This window comes from Lithobates pipiens, unplaced genomic scaffold, assembly GCF_037356315.1.
Source record: "Lithobates pipiens isolate NorthernLeopardFrog02 unplaced genomic scaffold, aLitPip1_a1.2 Scaffold_22, whole genome shotgun sequence".
NCBI classification, from domain to species: Eukaryota; Metazoa; Chordata; class Amphibia; order Anura; family Ranidae; genus Lithobates; species Lithobates pipiens.
Window position 1 is genome coordinate 396461 of NW_027507784.1, and position 12953 is coordinate 409413.

Below are 12953 nucleotides of genomic sequence, written 5' to 3' on the forward strand. Positions count from 1 at the left end.
ATAGAGGATTTATATATAGGTGCTTCTCCAATTAATAGACCTACTTACAATGACAAATATATAACCTGCAATTAAAGTCCCGCCATTATACAGAAAGCGACGACAAAAACAAAAGATTATTTTGCCTCGCAGAACTTGCCCCATACAGCGGGCAGAACCAAAATCCCAACACAGAACAGCGGAAATGTTAAAACTACGCAGTGTGGTTGTCTTACCATGGGCCGGCGCTTTGCTGGTTCTGGATGTCTTTTTTCCCCCTCGTGGTCCACTAAATTAAGAAGTTCTGTTGGCCTCCTTTCTGGCGCCAATTCTGTGGTGGAAATTATAATCTTCTCCTATAAGCAAATTATTCCTTCCTCCTCCCTCCAAGGATGGTGACTGGGATAGGCCGGCTTCCCTTGGCGCTCTGCTGTCGGCCGGCTTCCCTTGGCGCTCTGCTGTAGGCCGGCTTCCCTTGGCGCTCTGCTGTAGGCCGGCTTCCCTTGGCGCTCTGCTGTCGGCCGGCTTCCCTTGGCGCTCTGCTGTAGGCCGGCTTCCCTTGGCGCTCTGCTGTAGGCCGGCTTCCCTTGGCGCTCTGCTGTAGGCCGGCTTCCCTTGGCGCTCTGCTGTAGGCCGGCTTCCCTTGGCGCTCTGCTGTAGGCCGGCTTCCCTTGGCGCTCTGCTGTAGGCCGGCTTCCCTTGGCGCTCTGCTGTAGGCCGGCTTCCCTTGTCGCTCTGCTGTAGGCCGGCTTCCCTTGTCGCTCTGCTGTAGGCCGGCTTCCCTTGTCGCTCTGCTGTAGGCCGGCTTCCCTTGGCGCTCTGCTGTAGGCCGGCTTCCCTTGGCGCTCTGCTGTAGGCCGGCTTCCCTTGGCGCTCTGCTGTAGGCCGGCTTCCCTTGGCGCTCTGCTGTAGGCCGGCTTCCCTTGGCGCTCTGCTGTAGGCCGGCTTCCCTTGGCGCTCTGCTGTAGGCCGGCTTCCCTTGGCGCTCTGCTGTAGGCCGGCTTCCCTTGGCGCTCTGCTGTAGGCCGGCTTCCCTTGGCGCTCTGCTGTAGGCCGGCTTCCCTTGGCGCTCTGCTGTAGGCCGGCTTCCCTTGGCGCTCTGCTATAGGCCAGCAATGCTCTGGAATGTCTTATCATACGATGTGATAAATAAAGGACGACCATTTATTTGTATTTTTTTTTTTTCTTGCAGTTTCTATTCTGAAGTCGGTTTGCATCGATTCCATATGGAACCGGGTGTGTCGGGCTCTCGGGAACCTGGCTGTGGACTACCAAAACAACCAAATCATTCATGAATCCGGTGAGCTGATTGTGGGGAGCAGCAGAATGTGGCTGTGATAAAACAATAAATATCTGATAGCGCTGCCCAAATAAATGAAATCTACACTAGAAAACCTTTAGTGAATAAAGTAGGGCTGCAACTAACGATTTTCATAATCAACTAATCGGATAAAATCATAAAAAAAAAAAAAAAAAAAAGCAATATGCCATTTTTTTTCCATTTATTTAAAAATTAATAATGAAAAAACTGAGTGTTACTCAAACTGCAGAATAAAACACCAATGATGGGGCACTATTCCTCCCGGGAACACCAATGATGGGGCGCTATTCCTCCCGGGAACACCAATGATGGGGCACTATTCCTCCCGGGAACACCAATGATGGGGCGCTATTCCTCCCGGGAACACCAATGATGGGGCACTATTCCTCCCGGGAACACCAATGATGGGGCGCTATTCCTCCCGGGAACACCAATGATGGGGCGCTATTCCTCCCGGGAACACCAATGATGGGGCGCTATTCCTCCCGGGAACACCAATGATGGGGCACTATTCCTCCCAGGAACACCAATGATGGGGCACTATTCCTCCCGGGAACACCAATGATGGGGCGCTATTCCTCCTGGGAACACCAATGATGGGGCATTGAATCTGGCTGTGCCATCATTGGTAGCCTACCGGAGAGGAAATAAAGACTGAAGCATGTGACCCCCTAATCCTTGTCAGGGATTCCTTTGTCCTGGGTCTAAATGTGTATATAAAAGGGTAAACCCTGAGCTACCCCCATGTCTGTAATCTGGTGTTCTGTGTGTTTTCAGTCATCAATGGGGAAAAAAAACAATCAACCAATCATTTTATGATTAATTGATGATTGCCGAAAGCACACCAAACCCCCGGAGAGACGGGAGGCCGCGGAGAGACGGGAGGCCGCGGAGAGACGGGAGGCCGCGGAGAGACGGGAGGCCGCGGAGAGACGGGAGGCCGCGGAGAGACGGGAGGCGCGGGGGAAGGCCGCGGAGAGACGGGAGGCGCGGGGGAAGGCCGCGGAGAGACGGGAGGCGCGGGGGAAGGCCGCGGAGAGACGGGAGGCGCGGGGGAAGGCCGCGGAGAGACGGGAGGCGCGGGGGAAGGCCGCGGAGAGACTGGAGGCGCGGGGGAAGGCCGCGGAGAGACGGGAGGCGCGGGGGAAGGCCGCGGAGAGACGGGAGGCGCGTGGGAAGGCCGCGGAGAGACGGGAGGCGCGTGGGAAGGCCGCGGAGAGACGGGAGGCGCGTGGGAAGGCCGCGGAGAGACGGGAGGCGCGGGGGAAGGCCGCGGAGAGACGGGAGGCGCGTGGGAAGGCCGCGGAGAGACGGGAGGCGCGTGGGAAGGCCGCGGAGAGACGGGAGGCGCGTGGGAAGGCCGCGGAGAGACGGGAGGCGCGTGGGAAGGCCGCGGAGAGACGGGAGGCGCGGGGGAAGGCCGCGGAGAGACGGGAGGCGCGGGGGAAGGCCGCGGAGAGACGGGAGGCGCGGGGGAAGGCCGCGGAGAGACGGGAGGCGCGGGGGAAGGCCGCGGAGAGACGGGAGGCGCGGGGGAAGGCCGCGGAGAGACGGGAGGCGCGGGGGAAGGCCGCGGGGAGGCGCGGGCGAAGGCCGCGGAGAGACTGGAGGCGCGGGGGAAGGCCGCGGAGAGACGGGAGGCGCGGGGGAAGGCCGCGGAGAGACGGGAGGCGCGGGGGAAGGCCGCGGAGAGACGGGAGGCGCGGGGGAAGGCCACGGACAGATGGGAGGCACTGGTTATTGCCCTCGGAGAAATGATTGGTGATAGTGCAGGATTTGGGGCTCTTTCACACATTTGATGGACTCCTCTTGCTCAGCAGGGATCAATCTGTTGATCCCCACTGAGTCGGTGGATGACGGGCTCGTCTCCTCTCACATTGCAGGGATGGACCTGTCGGAGCTCCGCTCTCCTCTATGGGGAGATCGGATGAAATCAGATCCGCCAGACAGAGGGAAGGTAGGGTTTCCATCCGTCTGGATTTAGCGGACATGTCACTGCTGACATCCGTCGCTCCATAGAGGTGAATGGAGCGTCTGTCCAGGGCCACATGTGTGAAGGAGCCCTTCCTCTTCTAGAATTGAGCCATGGCAATGGTGCAGACATCCAGTGTTTTTGTGTCACTACAATGGACTTTCTGCTGAACCTTCTCGCTCTTCTGGCTCTTCTCGCTCTTCTCGCTCTTCTCGCTCTTCTCGCTCTTCTCGCTCTTCTCGCCTCTTCTGACTCTTCTCGCTCTTCTCCTCCCTGTAGGTGCGGTGTCGTCCTTGGTGCAGATCTTGCAGAATTCTCAGGACGGGGGATGTTTGCAGAGCTGTCTGCGGGCTTTACGTATTCTGGGTGATTCTCCAGCACATAGACTGTCCATTTGCCAGCAGGGAGGCCTGGCCCCGTGTGTTCAGATGCTTAGCTCTCCTCACCCCGTTGTGGTTTGTGAAGCGGTGCGCGCCGTCTGTGAGCTGAGCCGCGGATGCTCGCTGGAATGTGCAGCAGCCCTGAATCCGGCCGTGCCGACCTTGGTGACGTTGGCCGGTGAAGAGCAAGGGAAGGCGGCTGTACGTCAGGCGGCGTTTGGGACTTTATGTAATCTTTGTGTCCAGGGGGCATTGAGGCCGATCCTGGGCAATGCGGGGCTCATCAAGCTGCTGATCACAGAAGCCACTGCTGTCCGGCAAGCACCAACCCGTTGCCTCCCCGTGGTCAAAGCTCTGTGCTTTTGTTGCCGTGAAGCGGTGAATCGTGTCCGGGTGCGGGAACATGGCGGCTTGGAACTTCTCTTAGAATTGCTGCGCAGCTTGCAGTATCGATCTGTTCACTATCGCATCATAGTGGCATTTCTTTATTATTGCTATGACAACGCCGCTCTGTCTTTCCTAGTCTCTAGTGGCCTGACACTTGTGTTAGCTGAACGATTGGAGGAATGTACGTGGGCTGCTGAAGAGAGGCCATGCGGGAAGACCCCGATGGAAGCCCCTGATGAGGAGGAGGAGAAAGGATCTACTTCTTATGACTTCCCACAAGAGCCGATAAAAAAGAGAGAACAAGGAGGCTCATCCGAGGAGAGCCTAAGGTAGGATTCCCCCATATGTCTTCTTGTAGGTTTGCCATGGGGGGGGGGGGGGGGGGGGCTATAAAAGACAAAGACCCCCATCAAGGTGGACTTTGGAGTGCTGGACCCCACTGGACTGGACATTGTGGGACCAGCCTGGAGTGAGGTCTTAAGGCTCTGCATTGTGTATGGGTTAGGTTGGCTGCAGAGATCTTTCCAGGTTCAGAGCTCTGGGCACAGCACTAGGTGTGACCTAGGTTTGTGAGGATCCCCGACTTACCCGTATACAGTACCCAGAGCCACCCCAGACTTAGCCGTATACAGTACCCAGAGCCACCCCAGACTTACCCGTATACAGTACCCGGAGCCACCCCAGACTTACCCGTATACAGTACCCAGAGCCACCCCAGACTTACCCGTATACAGTACCCAGAGCCACCCCAGACTTACCCGTATACAGTACCCAGAGCCACCCCAGACTTACCCGTATACAGTACCCAGAGCCACCCCAGACTTACCCGTATACAGTACCCAGAGCCACCCCAGACTTACCCGTATACAGTACCCAGAGCCACCCCAGACTTGCCCGTATACAGTACCCAGAGCCACCCCAGACTTAGCTGTATACGGTACCCGGAGCCACCCCAGACTTAGCCGTATACAGTACCCAGAGCCACCCCAGACTTACCCGTATACAGTACCCGGAGCCATCCCCGACTTAGCCGTATACAGTACCCAGAGCCACCCCAGACTTACCCGTATACAGTACCCGGAGCCACCCCAGACTTAGCCGTATACAGTACCTGGAGCCACCCCAGACTTAGCCGTATACAGTACCTGGAGCCACCCCAGACTTATCCGTATACAGTACCTGGAGCCACCCCAGACTTAGTCGTATACAGTACCTGGAGCCACCCCAGACTTAGCCGTATACAGTACCTGGAGCCACCCCAGACTTAGCCGTATACAGTACCTGGAGCCGCCCCACACTTAGCCGTATACGGTACCCAGAGCCACCCCAGACTTACCCGTATACAGTACCCGGAGCCATCCCCGACTTAGCCGTATACAGTACCCAGAGCCACCCCAGACTTACCCGTATACAGTACCCGGAGCCACCCCAGACTTAGCCGTATACAGTACCCGGAGCCACCCCAGACTTAGCCGTATACAGTACCTGGAGCCACCCCAGACTTAGTCGTATACAGTACCTGGAGCCACCCCAGACTTAGTCGTATACAGTACCTGGAGCCACCCCAGACTTAGCCGTATACAGTACCCGGAGCCACCCCAGACTTAGCCGTATACAGTACCTGGAGCCGCCCCACACTTAGCCGTATACGGTACCCGGAGCCACCCCAGACTTAGCCATATACAGTACCGTATAATGATCCTGCTGCCTGCAGTGCCGCCCCCTGAGGTATCTGACACTTTGCCCTCTTCTAGAGTCTGTCACCCTCAGTCTTCCTTGGCTCCATGGTGTACGGCCTCCTTCATGGCTCTATCCTGGGAGGATGTCACTGATGGGCCTGGGTGTCCGTTTATGAAGCAGTGATCCCCGAGGATCCCAGAGGATCGCCGCTGATCACAGCCTATAAACAGTTTATGAAGCAGTGATAATCGGGGGAGGAGTGTTTGAGTTTGTTCTCCCGCCGATGATCTCCGCACACTGAGAATCCTCATAGAATGACACAGAAATGGGCAGTTATCGGGGTCAGAATTCACCTCCCCCCCCCCCCCCCCCATTCACCAACTCAGAGGTGGAGAATCGAGGAGTGAGGAGAGAATCCGGGGGGGGATCTGAGGAGGAAACCACACAGCCTGTCCCATGTATTAAGCGGTGATAATTTTTCTCGTACACGAGTGCCAGCAGAAAGTACAGGTTCTCTTTTTAAGTCTGTTCATATTTATGTGGTGTCCAGCCGTCCCCCCATCTGCTGGCCCCCATCTCCCGGCCCCCCGTATCCCTGAACACTTCCTCCGTTCTATGCATGAGATCTGAGACTTCCTCCCCTCCTCCACATTGTCTGTTTTCACCTGACGGTCTCTTTCTTGCAGATCTTGGCTCTTATCGGAAGGTTACATCACCAGTCTGGACGACTTACCTCTGGAATCGATCGTGGAGCGGGAGAACCGAGAGGACCCCGCCAGGGCGATGATTTCTCCTCCGGGGAAAGGGAGCCAGAAGGTCTCTCCAGAAGAGGACACCAGTGTCCGGCCAGCTCAGCTTTTCTTCCCCCTCTAAACAGTCCTGCCAATCGCCCATAAAAGAAATCTTTGCCTCCCCCTCCCTTCTGGGGCCCCCATCTCCGGCCCCCTCTGTAGTCTATGGGCCGGAGTTCCCAGTCTTGCTTCTCCTTTCCCGTTTCTCTCAGCTGTCGGATTCCTCCTCTTGTTTGGTCTCTCCTCCGGTATTAAAGGGGCTCCTGACTTATGTCACCCGCCACCCCAAGCCCTCGGATCAAGCCGCTCGTATTCTGCAACGTCTGACCTGTGACCCGCTGTGCCTGCAAGCTTTCATCCGGACCGGCGGCATTTGCACGTTGCGAGCAAGATTGCTTCTTCAGGAGTCTCCAGACGGAGATGAGAAGGAGAGGAGCCGACGCCCCCGAAGAGCCAGAAAACTTGGTAAGAGGGAGGGAGGAATGATGGGGGAGGGGGAAGAATTGGGGGCTTCTGACTTCCTGCCAACAATACTGCTTGCCTGACTTTACTGCTTTCTCAGCCGTAGTCCTGGAACAAGCATGCCGATTGGGAAGTGAATTCGGAACGCATTACCTGCATGCTGGGTCCAGGGCTCTGCCTTACTATTGAAGTCCTGGAAAAACTTGTTTACTCTTTTTTGTTCCCGGGGGGGGGGGGGGGGGAGGGGGACACCAGATTCCGTGAACTTTGGGTTATACTGCAGCTTACAGGAGGATTGGGACACAACAATTTGGCAAACAAAGGGAAGTGGCCAGTGTTATATAACCCTTCCCACTCCCAGCATGCCTTGCCGTTTTCCTAGTGTTCTAGGGGGATGAAAAAAAAACTGAAAAAAGTTTAACCCCTTGATCAACATTAACAGATATATGCAATGTCCAGGGGGTATAGACCATATAGATGTGCTGGGAGCGTACTCACTGAGAGTCCCGGGTCTCGTACTAACGATCGGGACCCGGGACTTCCGGTATCTGGTCACATGACCGTTGTGATGGCCTCTGATTGGCTCTCAAAGTGATCAGTCACTGTGCAGCCCGTCCGTGTGTTTTCTTTTCCTTCTGAATGGAGCGAAAGATACATTGTATACAGCCAGGATCCGTTATATAATACATTGTATACATCCAGGATCCGTTATATAATACATTGTATACAGCCAGGATCCGTTATATAATACATTGTATACATCCAGGATCCGTTATATAATACATTGTATACATCCAGGATCTGTTATATAATACATTGTATACAGCCAGGATCTGTTATATAATACATTGTATACATCCAGGATCCGTTATATAATTGTATACATCCAGGATCCGTTATATAATTGTATACATCCAGGATCCGTTATATAATACATTATATACATCCAGGATCCGTTATATAATGCATTGTATACATCCAGGATCTGTTATATAATACATTGTATACAGCCAGGATCTGTTATATAATACATTGTATACATCCAGGATCCGTTATATAATTGTATACATCCAGGATCCGTTATATAATGCATTGTATACATCCAGGATCCGTTATATAATACATTATATACATCCAGGATCCATTATATAATACATTGTATACATCCAGGATCCGTTATATAATACATTGTATACATCCAGGATCCGTTATATAATACATTGTATACATCCAGGATCCGTTATATAATACATTGTATACATCCAGGATCCGTTATATAATACATTATATACATCCAGGATCCGTTATATAATACATTGTATACATCCAGGATCCGTTATATAATGCATTGTATACATCCAGGATCCATTATATAATACATTATATACAGCCAGGATCCGTTATATAATACATTGTATACATCCAGGATCCGTTATATAATACATTATATACATCCAGGATCCATTATATAATACATTGTATACAGCCAGGATCCGTTATATAATGCATTGTATACATCCAGGATCCATTATATAATGCATTGTATACATCCAGGATCCGTTATATAATACATTGTATACATCCAGGATCCGTTATATAATACATTATATACATCCAGGATCCATTATATAATGCATTGTATACATCCAGGATCCGTTATATAATACATTGTATACATCCAGGATCCGTTATATAATACATTATATACATCCAGGATCCGTTATATAATACATTGTATACATCCAGGATCCGTTATATAATGCATTGTATACATCCAGGATCCGTTATATAATACATTATATACATCCAGGATCCATTATATAATGCATTGTATACATCCAGGATCCATTATATAATACATTGTATACATCCAGGATCCGTTATATAATTGTATACATCCAGGATCCGTTATATAATACATTGTATACATCCAGGATCCGTTATATAATACATTGTATACATCCAGGATCCGTTATATAATACATTGTATACATCCAGGATCCGTTATATAATACATTATATACATCCAGGATCCATTATATAATACATTGTATACATCCAGGATCCGTTATATAATACATTGTATACATCCAGGATCCGTTATATAATACATTGTATACATCCAGGATCCGTTATATAATACATTGTATACATCCAGGATCCGTTATATAATACATTATATACATCCAGGATCCGTTATATAATACATTGTATACATCCAGGATCCGTTATATAATACATTATATACATCCAGGATCCATTATATAATACATTGTATACATCCAGGATCCGTTATATAATGCATTGTATACATCCAGGATCCGTTATATAATACATTGTATACAGCCAGGATCCGTTATATAATACATTGTATACATCCAGGATCCATTATATAATGCATTGTATACATCCAGGATCCGTTATATAATACATTGTATACATCCAGGATCCGTTATATAATACATTATATACATCCAGGATCCATTATATAATACATTGTATACATCCAGGATCCGTTATATAATGCATTGTATACATCCAGGATCCGTTATATAATACATTATATACATCCAGGATCCATTATATAATACATTGTATACATCCAGGATCCATTATATAATACATTATATACATCCAGGATCCGTTATATAATACATTGTATACATCCAGGATCCGTTATATAATACATTATATACATCCAGGATCCGTTATATAATACATTGTATACATCCAGGATCCGTTATATAATACATTGTATACATCCAGGATCCGTTATATAATTGTATACATCCAGGATCCGTTATATAATTGTATACATCCAGGATCCGTTATATAATACATTATATACAGCCAGGATCCGTTATATAATACATTGTATACATCCAGGATCTGTTATATAATACATTGTATACAGCCAGGATCCATTATATAATACATTGTATACAGCCAGGATCCGTTATATAATACATTATATACAGCCAGGATCCGTTATATAATACATTGTATACAGCCAGGATCCGTTATATAATACATTGTATACATCCAGGATCCGTTATATAATACATTATATACATCCAGGATCCGTTATATAATACATTGTATACAGCCAGGATCCGTTATATAATACATTGTATACATCCAGGATCCGTTATATAATACATTGTATACATCCAGGATCCATTATATAATACATTGTATACATCCAGGATCTGTTATATAATACATTGTATACATCCAGGATCCATTATATAATACATTGTATACATCCAGGATCCATTATATAATACATTGTATACATCCAGGATCTGTTATATAATACATTGTATACATCCAGGATCCATTATATAATACATTGTATACATCCAGGATCCGTTATATAATTGTATACATCCAGGATCCGTTATATAATACATTATATACATCCAGGATCCGTTATATAATGCATTGTATACATCCAGGATCCATTATATAATACATTGTATACATCCAGGATCCGTTATATAATACATTGTATACATCCAGGATCCGTTATATAATACATTATATACATCCAGGATCCATTATATAATGCATTGTATACATCCAGGATCCGTTATATAATGCATTGTATACATCCAGGATCCGTTATATAATACATTATATACATCCAGGATCCGTTATATAATGCATTGTATACATCCAGGATCCATTATATAATACATTGTATACATCCAGGATCCGTTATATAATACATTGTATACATCCAGGATCCGTTATATAATACATTATATACATCCAGGATCCATTATATAATGCATTGTATACATCCAGGATCCGTTATATAATGCATTGTATACATCCAGGATCCGTTATATAATACATTATATACATCCAGGATCCGTTATATAATACATTATATACATCCAGGATCCATTATATAATGCATTGTATACATCCAGGATCCGTTATATAATACATTGTATACATCCAGGATCCGTTACATAATACATTATATACAGCCAGGATCCGTTATATAATACATTGTATACATCCAGGATCCGTTATATAATACATTGTATACATCCAGGATCCATTATATAATACATTGTATACATCCAGGATCCGTTATATAATACATTGTATACATCCAGGATCCGTTATATAATACATTATATACATCCAGGATCCATTATATAATGCATTGTATACATCCAGGATCCGTTATATAATACATTATATACATCCAGGATCCATTATATAATGCATTGTATACATCCAGGATCCGTTATATAATACATTATATACATCCAGGATCCGTTATATAATGCATTGTATACATCCAGGATCCGTTATATAATACATTATATACATCCAGGATCCGTTATATAATGCATTGTATACATCCAGGATCCGTTATATAATACATTATATACATCCAGGATCCATTATATAATGCATTGTATACATCCAGGATCCGTTATATAATACATTATATACAGCCAGGATCCGTTATATAATACATTGTATACATCCAGGATCCGTTATATAATGCATTGTATACATCCAGGATCTGTTATATAATACATTGTATACATCCAGGATCCGTTATATAATGCATTGTATACAGTCAGGATCCGTTATATAATACATTGTATACATCCAGGATCCGTTATATAATACATTATATACATCCAGGATCCGTTATATAATACATTATATACAGCCAGGATCCGTTATATAATACATTGTATACAGCCAGGATCCGTTATATAATACATTATATACATCCAGGATCCGTTATATAATACATTGTATACAGCCAGGATCCGTTATATAATGCATTGTATACATCCAGGATCCGTTATATAATACATTGTATACAGCCAGGATCCGTTATATAATACATTGTATACATCCAGGATCCGTTATATAATACATTGTATACAGCCAGGATCCGTTATATAATGCATTGTATACATCCAGGATCCGTTATATAATACATTGTATACAGCCAGGATCCGTTATATAATACATTGTATACAGCCAGGATCCGTTATATAATGCATTGTATACATCCAGGATCCGTTATATAATGCATTGTATACATCCAGGATCCGTTATATAATACATTGTATACAGCCAGGATCCGTTATATAATACATTATATACATCCAGGATCCGTTATATAATACATTGTATACATCCAGGATCCATTATATAATTGTATACATCCAGGATCCGTTATATAATACATTATATACAGCCAGGATCCGTTATATAATGCATTGTATACATCCAGGATCCGTTATATAATGCATTGTATACATCCAGGATCCATTATATAATTGTATACATCCAGGATCCGTTATATAATACATTATATACAGCCAGGATCCGTTATATAATGCATTGTATACATCCAGGATCCGTTATATAATACATTGTATACAGCCAGGATCCGTTATATAATGCATTGTATACATCCAGGATCCGTTATATAATACATTGTATACATCCAGGATCCATTATATAATTGTATACATCCAGGATCCGTTATATAATACATTGTATACAGCCAGGATCCGTTATATAATACATTATATACATCCAGGATCCGTTATATAATGCATTGTATACATCCAGGATCCATTATATAATTGTATACATCCAGGATCCGTTATATAATACATTATATACAGCCAGGATCCGTTATATAATGCATTGTATACATCCAGGATCCGTTATATAATGCATTGTATACATCCAGGATCCATTATATAATTGTATACATCCAGGATCCGTTATATAATACATTATATACAGCCAGGATCCGTTATATAATGCATTGTATACATCCAGGATCCGTTATATAATACATTGTATACAGCCAGGATCCGTTATATAATACATTATATACATCCAGGATCCATTATATAATACATTGTATACAGCCAGGATCTGTTATATAATACATTGTATACATCCAGGATCCGTTATATAAT

General features: G+C 46.0%; 1 protein-coding gene across 1 annotated transcript in view; it reads left to right on the plus strand.

Moving 5' to 3' along the window:
• ARMC5 (armadillo repeat containing 5) overlaps positions 1–12953 on the plus strand; it is a 47430-nt gene that overhangs the window by 6790 nt on the left and 27687 nt on the right. Inside the window, 4 exon segments of the mRNA XM_077494019.1 lie at positions 1172–1279; positions 3552–4368; positions 6406–6534; positions 6536–6975. Of these exon segments, the coding sequence (XP_077350145.1) occupies positions 1172–1279; positions 3552–4368; positions 6406–6534; positions 6536–6975 (1494 nt within the window).